The sequence below is a fragment of the Pimephales promelas genome, chromosome 1, assembly GCF_988280905.1.
Source record: "Pimephales promelas chromosome 1, fPimPro1.hap1.1, whole genome shotgun sequence".
Taxonomy (NCBI): Eukaryota; Metazoa; Chordata; class Actinopteri; order Cypriniformes; family Leuciscidae; genus Pimephales; species Pimephales promelas.
Window position 1 is genome coordinate 37601038 of NC_142769.1, and position 12906 is coordinate 37613943.

Here is a 12906-nt window from a genome sequence, read left to right on the forward strand (position 1 = left end):
TTCCATTTTTTAAGGAGGTTGAGGTGGTATGTTTGATGTGCTCCCCCCCTATCTGAACGAATGATTTCATAGTTAAGATCATTAACTCGCCGTGTAACCACAAACGGTCCTTGCCACTTGTCGAGTAATTTCGAGCTGGATGTGGGAAGTAATACGAGCACTTTATCTCCCGGTGCAAATTTACGTAGCTTAGCCCCCCTATTGTACAGCCGACTTTGTCTGTCCTGAGCCTGTAACAAATTCTCCATAGAGAGCCGCCCCAAAGTGTGGAGTTTTGTTCGCAGGTCCAGGACATACTGAATTTCGTTTTTGCTATTAGAAGGTCCGTCCTCCCAAGCCTCCCTAAGGACATCCAAAACCCCGCGGGGCTGGCGGCCATAGAGAAGCTCAAAGGGGGAAAACCCCGTGGAGGCTTGGGGGACCTCCCGTACAGCGAACAAGAGGGGTTCCAACCACTTATCCCAATTTTTTGCGTCTTCCCGCACGAACTTACGAATCTTGGACTTTAACGTGCGATTAAATCGTTCCACCAGGCCGTCGGTTTGTGGGTGATAGACGCTGGTGCGAATCGATTTAATGCCCAATAATTCATATAGTTCGCGTATCGTACGTGACATAAACGCCGTGCCCTGATCGGTGAGAATCTCTTTTGGGATTCCCACCCGGGAGATTAATTGAAACAGCGCACTCGCAACGCTTTTAGCCGAAATATTGCGTAGTGGGACTGCTTCAGGGTATCGCGTGGCATAATCCACCAGGACTAATGCAAAGCGATGCCCCCGTGCTGATCGCTCTAATGGCCCGATGAGGTCCATGCCAATTCGCTCGAAGGGGACCTCGACTAACGGCAGGGGGCACAATGGTGCTTTACTATGGGCCGGAGGGTTCACTAACTGACATTCATGACAAGACGCGCACCACCTGCGCACATTCTCATGAATGCCCGGCCAAAAGAATCGGGCCATTAAACGATTTAACGTGGCTGCCTGCCCGAGGTGTCCAGCCATCGGATTAGAATGAGCCGCCTGGAAAAGCATTTCCCGACGGCTTTTAGGTACTAACAACTGGGTTGTATCTTGCTTTGTATCTGGATGTCCTGAGTCACCCGATACAACCTATCTTTAATCATGGCGAAATATGGGTACGTGAGCGGCTGATCTGGCCGCACCGGCTGCCCGTCGATGACCTGGACCCGTTCAAACGCGTTTTTCAGCGTATCATCTCGGGACTGTTCCAGAGGAAAATCATCACGGACCGAAAAGATGGGTATTTCGGCCCCGCTCCGTTCCTCTGGATCAGCCACCGATGGTCCCGGAACAGCTTCGCCGGCCTGAACAGTCAGTGGCCCCCCCCCCGGTGCCGTTGTTTTTTCCCAGGAGCACCCGCACACAAACAAGCCAATAATGATTGAAACCCCGGCCAATTGGTACCCAAAATCAGCGGGTGCCGGAGGTGCGGATTAACTGCCACCTCCACACTATGTTTTTGTCCCCTAAATCGGATTATGACTGGCACGACGGGATACCCCATCACCTCGCCGTGCACACACCGCACCATAACCTCGCGGCTCTTATCCAATGCCCCTGGCTGAATCAAGCTTTGGTGGATGGAGGTCTGGTTACAACCTGAATCCACCAAAGCTTGACACGTAACCCCCTTAATACTCACGGGTATCTGATACAGCCCAGTCTGATCGGGGGCAGCCTGTGGCGCATAGGGGACCCGAATGAAGGTGTCCACCTCCATCAATGGACACCTGTCGATAAAGTGCCCCGGGTCCCCACAACGCCAACAGGCCGGCCCAGGCCTCCCCGCCACTCCGGCGGCGGGAAGCGGGTCAAGGGATTGGCGTTGGGAGAGCGCGGGGCCAGAGGACGCCGGAACGCTCCCGGGCAGGGATCCTCCCCGAGGTGGAGGTGGCTTTCCTTTAGCGTCAGTTAGATGACGCTGTAGGATCGCGTCATGTAAGTGACGCTAAAGGGCGCCTAAAACGTCAAATATTGAAGCATGGTCAAAGGTGACGCCTTGGGGTGAGAATGCGTTGTCAATTCATACCCTTTAATGCATATAGGAAAAAAATACTATGGAAGTCAATGGCTATTCCCATTGACTTCCATAGTATTTTTTTCATATGCATTAAAGGGTATGAATTGAATAACATAAACTAACAATGAGAAATTTTAATTTACAGCATTAATGAATCTTTGTTAGTTAACAAAAATGTTAATGTTCATGTTAGTTCACAGTTTACAGATACAACTTTTGATCTAAAAATATAGTAGAAATGTTTAAATTAACATAAAAGAGTATAAAATATGAGAACATTAAACTAACTGTGGAAGTAGTTCATTCTATTCGTAGTTCATTCTAACTAACAAATGAAACCTTATTGTGTTACCTAAAATACTAAGTCAAATATTTTATGTAAAATTTTGCATTTTGACAAGAATTGAACAATGAATGGCAAATAAAATACTGAAATGTAAACTCTTCAGCAGCAAATATGAGGAGGGGGATCTTTACCTCATCACTTCAGAAAGTAAACAATATGTTTACATCACAAATGAAAATGAATGAATGTCGGTAAATTATTTTTTTAACAGAAACACACAAAGAATATTGAATCCAGTCCAAAATTCACTTATTTACCCAAAAATGAAAATTCTGTCATTAATTACTCATCCTAAATCTGACAGCTTTCTGTACTCTCCAGCTACACAACTTCTACTTTGACATTTAAAAAAGTTCATAAAGAGATCACAAAACTAATCCATATTGAGCAGTTTAGTCCAAAATGTTCTTTTGCCATCAGGAAATGATCTCGTTATGCATCAGCGAGACTAAATAACCACACTAGATAAACTAAATGGTGTGAAAGGTCACATAAAAAACAAACAAACAAACATTTAAAATCTAAAAAAAGATTTATATGAAAGGGTAAGTTATGAGACCTGATGGTTCAGAGGTCCCAATTTTCCAGTGACTCTTTATATACTCTTTAGATTTGATGTCTAAATAAGACCGCTGTCACCAAGATGAAAATCAAATCTCTGGTTTTCCAGACAAGTTAAGCCGAGCTCACATACATTTGCAAGGCCAGTGACAATAAAGGTGTCAATCTGCCCATTCATGACTCAGATGTGCTCAAAGAACACTAGTCTCCCAAACAACAGTTCTAATAGGGTCTACAGTCTAAGGCACATTCGGACCCAATAAGAACATCAACACTTTTGTAGAATACTAATCAGGGTGACAGGAAAGCGTTTTAAGCTGCCATTCCAGACCAGAAAAATTGCGTACCTGATTGGCACACCAATGCTCATTTTCATATTCCTTAAATAAGCCTTCATTGCCAAGAGGTGTTTGTGATTATTAAAGCCCACTTATCCATGTCAATGTGTGTTGTCACCCATGGTGATGCTGACAAGTATACACAGCACTCACCCACACACTGCAAATGGCACAACAAAAATACAACTCAGAGAATACATTTATGCAAATCCCATTTTGAAGACTTTCACATTTGTCATTTTATTCAATAAGAGCATTTAAACTCTTCCTGCACTGAAAAAGTGTCGCGATTTCACCATGTACATTTGTTACAAGTGAATCAATGTTCAAATAACTTCCAATCTTAGAATTAAATAATTTAATAGACCCAATAAACAGTCTCAAAATGATTTTATATGGTCCCCCAACAGGATTAATTTATTCAATCAATTTGATTTATTTTGTCTCATCACTGAATTATAATATACTGCAGGGATGTTGAATGCTTGAATCTGATTGGCTGACAAACATTCTAAGGTTTTATTTTCAGGGAAACGCATGGCTAAAGTATAGTTCCAGGAAGGTCTTAATCGCATTACAGTTCCATATCACTTCGCCAAAGGTCCTTAACAGCATACAACAGCAAAAGAACCAAAACCCACAAAGACACTGACCAAGCAAATATAGTAAACAACAGGATAAAAACAACAAAGTATTTCCATGTTTTTTGCCACAAAATTATCTTTTATTATGTACGGAAAGCATACTCTTTCTCCCGCTCTCTTACCACCTCTGTGTATCATATTCTAATAATTAAATGGCCCATTATTCCTTACACAAAAATTCCTTGGAAAAAGCTTCAGTGGTAACCAAGGTAAATGAAATACTAAATCACAACGAATTAAACATTAAACATCAAGTCTCCCATTTCACATGAAGTAATTTTCTGGGAACATGCTGGGAACAGCAGTTTCGGAAATGTCAAAAGCAAAACAATATTATTTGTGTACTTAATTGCTTCACATTCATCCTGCATAATTGAATCCAGTAGATTGCACATATTAGAGAATTACATTAATCAAAAGCAAAGAAATCAAGAATTTTATTGTGGAGATCACAAATATGATTGAGTAAATCAGACAGTCTGTTTTCCCATTTTGTCAAGGTGTTAATGCTCAGATTGTGTTTGTTCTCCAAGCCTCTGAAAATGAACGTCTTTATGTCACTCGTATGAGAAAATTCATTCGACTGAAACAGACCAAACCAATTGATGACATTATAGTAACTGCATGACTTCAGTTGTGTAAATTCTACTGTAATGTTAATGTAATGCTGTTCAGTAATCCACTCTTAGATGAAAAGGTTGGAGCTTCATATACAGTATAAACCATTTTAGAGGTTCTCATCATGGATCAGTTTATAGATGTAGTTTTAATTCAGTTATTATTTTGATTACATTTGATGAATTAAACCGCTTGTAAACAGACTTTATCACGAGCAAAAAAACATCCTTAGAAACTTTTGGTTACAATAAAATTGAGTCAAGAACCTTTGGAACCTATATAGAACCCCATTGAGCCTTTACGTTGGCATCATCATACGCTTCACTAGTAGCAAAACCATCCTGGGCTTTCCTAAAATCATTGCAGCCCAAGTAGATCATAGAATATAGAACTATTGGCAACCAACGCCTCTACGATCTACGCTTTTGGGAACCTCAGCCCTTTCCATTCAAGGCCTGTCTAAGTGAGCGTTAATAGTGATTGTACATTCTCATTTACAGGCGATGGTAAACATCTCATATAAAACTGTAACCCATATGGCGGTCACAGCATTGATTCAATTCCATTACTTTAGTTGTATAACCGTCATGACATGAGCAGGGCAATAGCTTTTCTGAAGCCGATCCTCTTAATTCATAAAGATGATAAGATACCCTCGTCCATCACTTTTATATCTCGCGGAAGAATACACAGCAGATTCAAAAACAATCAAAACAAGCTTGTGACATATTACAGCTCATTACCGGAACACTGCCCAAGAAAAGCACAGAAGTTTTGTAAATCACAGGGGACATGCTTAAGGAGAGCAAAATAACAATCTACTTGTCACATAGTGGCGCTTGTTATTCAATGTCGATTTAAAAGAACGAGAGCTATAATTTTGTGCAACATACCGTCGTTCCTCAGAAAGGAAAAGCAAAAATAATATATCACAGATAAATCATAGATTTTATTATAGCACCAGAGGCTATACAGGGATGTGACAAATAAAACACAGTATGGATTAGACGTACACAGACTCTGGGAAGAGGAAGAGTCATGCACTTCTGTTCCTACTAGCTTTCATCTTGATCTGTTTTGATGATAACTGGTATCTGATAATGGACAAGGTTTTGGGAAGGAGTCGAACCCGAGTCATCACAAAACGGTTGACTCAGTGATCACCGGTGAAGCGTTTTAGGCTATGAGGTGGACGACTATTTGCGTGAATTGTCGGCTTCAGTCCACCGAAAGCAGGAAAGGACCACAGTTCAACATACATTGGCCTTTTTTCAGTTAAAAACAAAAACGAGATATAATTAAATACTCCTCTTTACATATACACATTTGTGGCGCGAGAGCGTTTTCACTTACAAACATATAAAAATACTCATTAACTAGTCTGATAAGAAAATAATGTATAAAAGTATATAGTAAAAACATTTAATCATGTCCATTCAGAAGATCACTTCCATCTTTTTTCTTATATTACATGATGATAAAACACAAAAATTGAACAGTTTGAATCCCTCATACAGAAATGCACTCTGGAAAATAAATCGTGGCATGATGCAATAGTGAACCTTTAGAGTATGAAGGCAAGAAAAAAAAGATTGAAGTGTGAGACGTCAAACCACATTAAATAAAAAATAGTCTTGAGGGAATGTGGATGTCTAATGTATATTTTTTTGATGTCTAATGTATGATTTTTTTTTTTGCAGTTCAACTGTCCCTTTGAAACAGTAGTCACACTGTTTCAGTCACTTAAATACATTTCCAAACTGAAAAAAAAAGTGTAAAAGTGAATTGAAATGCAAGGTCAGAGAAAGACACAATTATTTTAGAGTCTACTTCTCAGAGTCATCAATCTTGGTGGGGTACCTAGTAGAGAACAGACAACCTATTGTGTTCTGAGCGTGCGGACATCGTCAGCACATTGTGAAAACACTGTAAATGGAGAAACCTGAGTCTGAAGATAGTCTGTAGAAATCGGAGCTGAGAGTCAGGAAGGCTTCAACAATCTGGCTACATGAAGAATACATTTCACAATAAAGATAGTTCAACCAAAGATGAAAATTCTCATGTCGTTCCAAATCTGTTTCGGGCCTAAAACAACATTGACGTTCAAGCTAAGCTAAGGACAAAAAAAAAATAAAAAAAATAGAAATAATTATATCCCCCTTTCAACGTGATTGTATAATAAAAATTACTGTTATTATCAAAATATTTTTATTTATTATTTTTTCATTATAAAAAATTAATTAATATTGTATTTAATATTATTAATATTTTATAATAATAAAATTAATAATTGTATTTTAAAGAACAACAGTAAAAATTACACTTCTAATATTTATGGCCGTCTTAATTTTTTTTCTTTTGTATGGACAAAAAAATGTGGTTTGTAACAGCTTTGGAACACATGAGTAATTTGGGCGAGTAAATGAATTTTCATTTTTAGGTGAATTATCACTTTGAAAGAATCAAATCCATACATGCCAAGAAGTCTTACAATGCAAACAAAAAAGACAAGGAAAAAAAAGGCCTCTTGATCAAACCAGAAGTTGGGAATCTGACTTCACTGCTGACAAAATTGGCATGTTAAAGGCTATGTACATAACATTAATGTGTTAATTCATGTCAAAACAAGCGGTTCAACCTCACACACGGTACTCTGCAACTGATTTTTGTCGTTATAAAGGTGGCCTCAACTCACACAAATCTTCAATTATGTACAATCGCTGCTTAGCATATGGAAGTAAAAACAGATATGGCATGACACACACACACACACATGCGCACAAAGCTTCAGAACATCACCTCACTCTAGATCGGTGACTAAATGTCCTCTGCAATCCCAATGGTGTTTCGTTTAGTCTTTCCGTCTCAGCAAAAGTACAAATGTCACAAGGCAAGAGGGAAAAAAATCCTTCAAAATACAAAAAAAAAAAAAAAAAAGGAATTGTGTGTGTTTTAAGGAGCGATGTTTAGTGTTGGGGGCACAATTACCATATTTTAGGTCACACTGATGTCAGTACTCTAGTTGAAGGTAGAATGGTGAGTTCGATCAAGATTTTTTTCAGTTTGGTTCTTCTAGTAGTGAAGTCCTAGAGGCACAAACGCCCCTGATAAGGCTATGAGAGACACTGCTGTTTTGAAGACATGCACACGTAGAAAGGCAGCGAGTTCATCCGCACAGGACGTGATGTCAGAAGGCAGGGTGGGGGGGCAGGGACTGGTGACAGCAGCTGGGTGAGTGGCGGCAGTGAGAGGCCAATTAGACAATCACACAATGGCAGCCGCTCTTATCCTTCTCTTTACGCGTGGGCTCCGGCGAGGGTGGGCACTCTTGCTCCTGGAACTTCCTGTGAGAGGATGTAACAATCAGACAATCATGTTTTACTCAGTGTACAAATTTTTAAGCTCAACTTAACATATGCCTTTACAAGTCATCCGAAACACATCTATTATTGTTAAACTAAAACTCCATTTTGGTCATAAAATCAAATGTATACAATGCTCAGTATGCACAATACATCATCCCTCAATGCAATATGCTTGATTTGCATTTCCAATGGTTTTCCATTATCAATCAGATCGGACTGTCAAAATGAAAGACATTTTTACAAATAAAATTGGATCAAAAGTGAATAAAATAACTAGATATATTTCTGAGGTGATAACTAAACAGTGCTTGCTGCATTAAATAAAGAACATAATAAGGTGATGTGACAACATTGTAGCATTATACAGATTGAAAGGTGTACTGATTTACACACTTGTTTTTCCAAAAACCTTATACTAGTATTCTATTCAGACCACAAGCCTGCTGTTTGAGTTCTGCCACCATCTGGTGGTTCCACAATATTGTATGAGAGACTCGCCTTATGACTCGAACCAACTCGTGGAAAGCCTGGTCTACGTTCATACGGATCTTAGCTGAGGCCTCCATGTATGTGACTTTGAGTTGTCGGGCAAGCTGCTGGCCCTCCTCCTGGGTAACCTGAAAAATGAACAGCCTTCAATTAAAATAAAAACATTTTAAACAATTTTTGCTTTTGACTTGATATTGATTAAAACAGAACATCTTATAATATACGGATTGAAACATTGCCTCTTATAAGATACTGATTAAAACAGTACCTCTTATTCAGAAAATAAAGGCAATTGATGCAATGAGAACGTTCTCCGTTCTAACACGAGGTGGCAGTGTAACACAGTCCGAGTGTCTTTCATTTGCAGAATGCACTCAGTAACCCTGTATCTTTTATTACCATCTCTCTCCTTAAAGGAGTAGTTCACTTTTAAAAAAAACTTTTGCTGATAATTTACTCACCCCCATGTCATCCAAGATGTCCATGTCATTCTTTCTTCAGTCGAAAAGAAATTAAGGTTTTTGATGAAAACGTTCCAGGATTTTTCCAGGAACCAAACGGTTCAAGGTCCACTGACAGAAATTATCAGCAAAAGTTTTTTGCAAAGTGACCTACTCCTTTAACAGACACACACACTCTTTGTGATATTTTTCAGCCTTTCAGTGCTCTTCATTGATTATCAAGACACATTTCGTCCAGGTTAGTTCACTCCAAACTGAAAATTCTGTCAGTAATTACTCACCCTCATGTTGTTCCAACCCCGTAAGACTTTCGTTCATTTTCGAAACACAAATTAAGATATTTTTTAATGAAATCTGAAAGCTGTATCACTCCTTCATAGGCTTCTAAGGGATTGAAACTTGCCGGCCCAGAAAAGTTAAAGACATCGTTAAAATAGTCCGAGTGACTGCAGTGGTGCAATCTTAAATTTATCAAGTGACAAGAATAGTTTTTGTGCGCAAAAAACAAACAAAAATAACGACTTTATTCAAACATTCATTTCCTTCTCTGTGGGTTCACCTAGTGTAGTGAGTTCATGTAGCGTAACTGCACAGCGCTTCTGGGTTGTACGTCACACGCATCACACACATGACCAGCGTTGGCCAATAGAGAGCCTAAGTGTGACGTGCAACCTAGAAGCTTTGCGTAGTTTCACTACGTGAACTCACTCAAGGCCCATAGAGAAGGACATGATTAGTTGAATAAAGTCGTTATTTTTGTTTGTTTTTTTGCGCACAAAAAGTATTCTCATCGCTTGATAAATTTAAGATTGAGCCACTGTAGTCACTAGGACTATTTTAACGATGTCTTTAACTTTTCTGGGCCGGCAAGTTTCGATCCCTGAGAGCGATCCCTTGTGTTCCGAAGATGAACGAAAGTGAGTACATGAGGGTGAGTAATTACGGACAGAATTTTAATTTTGGGGTGAAAACCATCCCTTTAACAGTGACATTGTGCTCTGGGTACTCCATGTATGTGTACAGTATGTAAATGTGTCATTTTAAGACATAAACAAAATATAGACAGAGGCTCTACAATAGATACAATAGTCATGCTATGATTTCAGAGTTTAAATATGTTCATATCAATACTAATTCAGTGCAGCTTTCTGAAATCACAGTACTTGAGGTGATCATGCCACTCACTTGTCTCTGTTGCTCCAGATCAGCTTTGTTACCCACTAGAATCATGGGAAATTCATCCCGGTCCTTCACTCTCAAGATCTGTCGTTGAAACTTGTAGATCTCTTCAAAGCTGAGGAAAACAAGGCGATGCACGGCCATTAAAAAAGGTCCCAAACAAACAGCTTGAAACATGCAATGCATTTTTACACACACAAAGATCCTTCCTCAAGCCTACACCCCCCCTGTCATCACTTTCCTCCTGACTGGTCTTCAAACTATCTTCTTTTCTCTCAATGAGGTAGATGATGATGATGTTTGTTTTATTAACATTAATGACACAGACAACAGCAGGAAAATTAGGCTGCTGTCACTTTAAGATTAATTGCATGGACGGAATATACTGACACACATCCGGTTTCTTTCTCAACTGTTCACTTACGACAACCGAGAGAATTGTAAAAGCGTAAGAGTCAAGTCCCGATCTTTGCCTCTTCTTCATTTGGATGTGTAAATTGGCAAGATAAAACGTGTCCAAATTATAAACTTTCACTCTACTTAGCAGTTAATCCGCTAATCACATGCATGCCGAACTGTGGGGCCTGGTCCGTAAATATATATATATATATGAAGAGTTCAGATGCAAAAGCCTCTAAATGCCATTTGAAATTTTCTTCTTTAATGATGATTTTTATCAAACTTGTATATTTAAGTTCAGTAATTTCACTTAAATAACAATTAATAGGTAATTATCATTGCCATTTAAGTGAAATCACTGAACTTAAATATACAAGCTTGATAAAAATTATCATTCTAGAAGAAAATTTCAAATGGCACTTAGAGGCTTTTGCATCTGAACTCTTCATATATATATATATATATATATATATATATATATATAAATTGTTCAAAGTAGAGACAAAAGTTTTAGGACACTTTCTCATTCTTTAACGTTGTGTAAAAGTGGTTATTTTGCTAAGACACCTGGTGTCAACTTGAGGGGAAGTAATAAAAAAAATCTTAAATAAAAAAAATAAAAAAATCTTCATATTGGCTGATAACCTCAGTGGTACCATATCATGCATCCCTAGTAAGGCATTTTCAGAAATAATGAAATGAAAGTAGACGCATGCACCCACAAAGCGGAGCTCTTCCTAAAAGTAATGCAAGCCCACCCTTCCAGCTGATGAGCAACTATCTCTCTCTGTTTTGGGCCACAGAACTGCATTACAGTACACAGGATGACACAAGGTCACTCGGTTCTCATGCCTTTCCAATAAACTTTCCAGTAACGCTGTAAAACGGCTAGAAGCCATCATATGGAGAACAGTGTGTGTGTGTGCTGGGAGGAAGGACATTGATATGAGGTCTCTGTTGATTCTAACAGTTCGAGCAGTTTAAATGTCATGCAGGAGGAGGAAGTGCTTGTCATGGGCTCTGGAGAGACAGCGAGATTGTGTGTTCAGAGAAGCCGGTGCCATCGGCTCTGAGCAGGGTAATGTCAACGAAGGAAGGAAAGACTGTTTACAGCATAAACACAAAGTGGGAAGGACCCTAAACACTCCCAAAACGGCTGAACCCACACCAAATTCCTCGAGCATACACACTGCAATGTGTGTGTGAGATCTGTTTATTTGCATGTGCTGGGTTTCACTCAGACTAGGGATGGGACGATAACCGGTTTCACTATAAACCGTGATAAAATGTACTGACGGTTAGTATTATCGTTTAAAATTTAATTATCATTAAAACCGTGTTTGATTAGCGCGATTTTAATAACTCACTGAATCCTGTCGGCCAGTCTGACGCAGGCGCGCAGCATGCAATATTTTTTTAAATTACTATTCGAGAAGGAATGGTGGAAGGCAGTGACCGTGCTCAGGAGATTTTACAACCTTTTAAGAGGACCAAATCTGAGGTGTGGTCATATTTTGGGTTTTACAAAAGTCCTGAGGGAAACTTGATCGAGGATGGTCACCTTGTCTGCCGAACAAAAAGTCACTGCAATAGAAACACTTCAAATCTGCCGAGTCGTCTTGTGTGATCATCACCCGAACGCAAGGCAAGTTAACTTTGACCTCAATACCAAAACTACGTCTGGGAAACAATTGGGCACGAAATGTTGTTTTGAGTTGAAACATTTTATGTCACTCACTTGAAATAGACGTGAAGCTTCCGCGAAGAAAAGTTCGTAGCAAGTGGATTTGAGCCAAAGACGAACGAACAACTTCAAACAAGACTATTATTAAGAGTGATATTTTAAGGGATAGTAAAGTATAGATACATCACGTATTAAACCGATTTTATTTTTACCAAATAATTACGGGGACATATTGAATTGATAATAAGATTAGCTAATGTTTTAAATCTTACCTGTTTATGAATTCATTTTGTAAAACAATCGTCCAGACAAGATATATCACACCAATATTATCAAACTCTGTAAGCAATAAATCAACTCTGATTTCATTTTTGCAATACAATCAAAAACCGGAGACGCAAGACGGCAAGTTGTATTTGAATGAAACAAGAGCGCGCGTCCGTTGTGATATGGATGTGCGCTGTGTAATAATGCGTTGCTATTGACGACGGGCATTATAAAGAAGCAAATGCCATAGAATAGAATCTTGCCTAAAAAACTGCATAGAGAGGCTTGTTTTATTAGTTTTTTTTTGTTGATTTTCAATTATAAAACTTGTTGAAATGTTTTCAGTGTGAGCATCAGTTCTTTTTGAGCACTTTCATAAATTTTTAACAAAACCGTGATAATATCCCAGATAGCAAACTGACATTGAATCAACGTGGAAATATGACATCGAAACAACGTTGATCTGACATTGTTTTGCTCATCGAATTAACGTTGAACCAACGTCAGAC

General features: G+C 39.0%; 1 protein-coding gene across 1 annotated transcript in view; it reads right to left on the reverse strand.

Annotated features, from left to right (window-relative positions):
- Positions 1–5482: 5482 nt before the first annotated feature.
- Positions 5483–12906, reverse strand: part of rras2 (RAS related 2) — a 41877-nt gene continuing 34453 nt past the window's right edge. The window contains exons 4-6 of the mRNA XM_039688638.2: positions 10054–10162; positions 8417–8535; positions 5483–7897 (exon numbers count right to left, since the gene is read on the reverse strand). Coding sequence (XP_039544572.1) covers positions 7810–7897; positions 8417–8535; positions 10054–10162 — 316 coding nt within the window. The 3' untranslated portion in view covers positions 5483–7809. The remainder of the gene's footprint in view (positions 7898–8416; positions 8536–10053; positions 10163–12906) is intronic.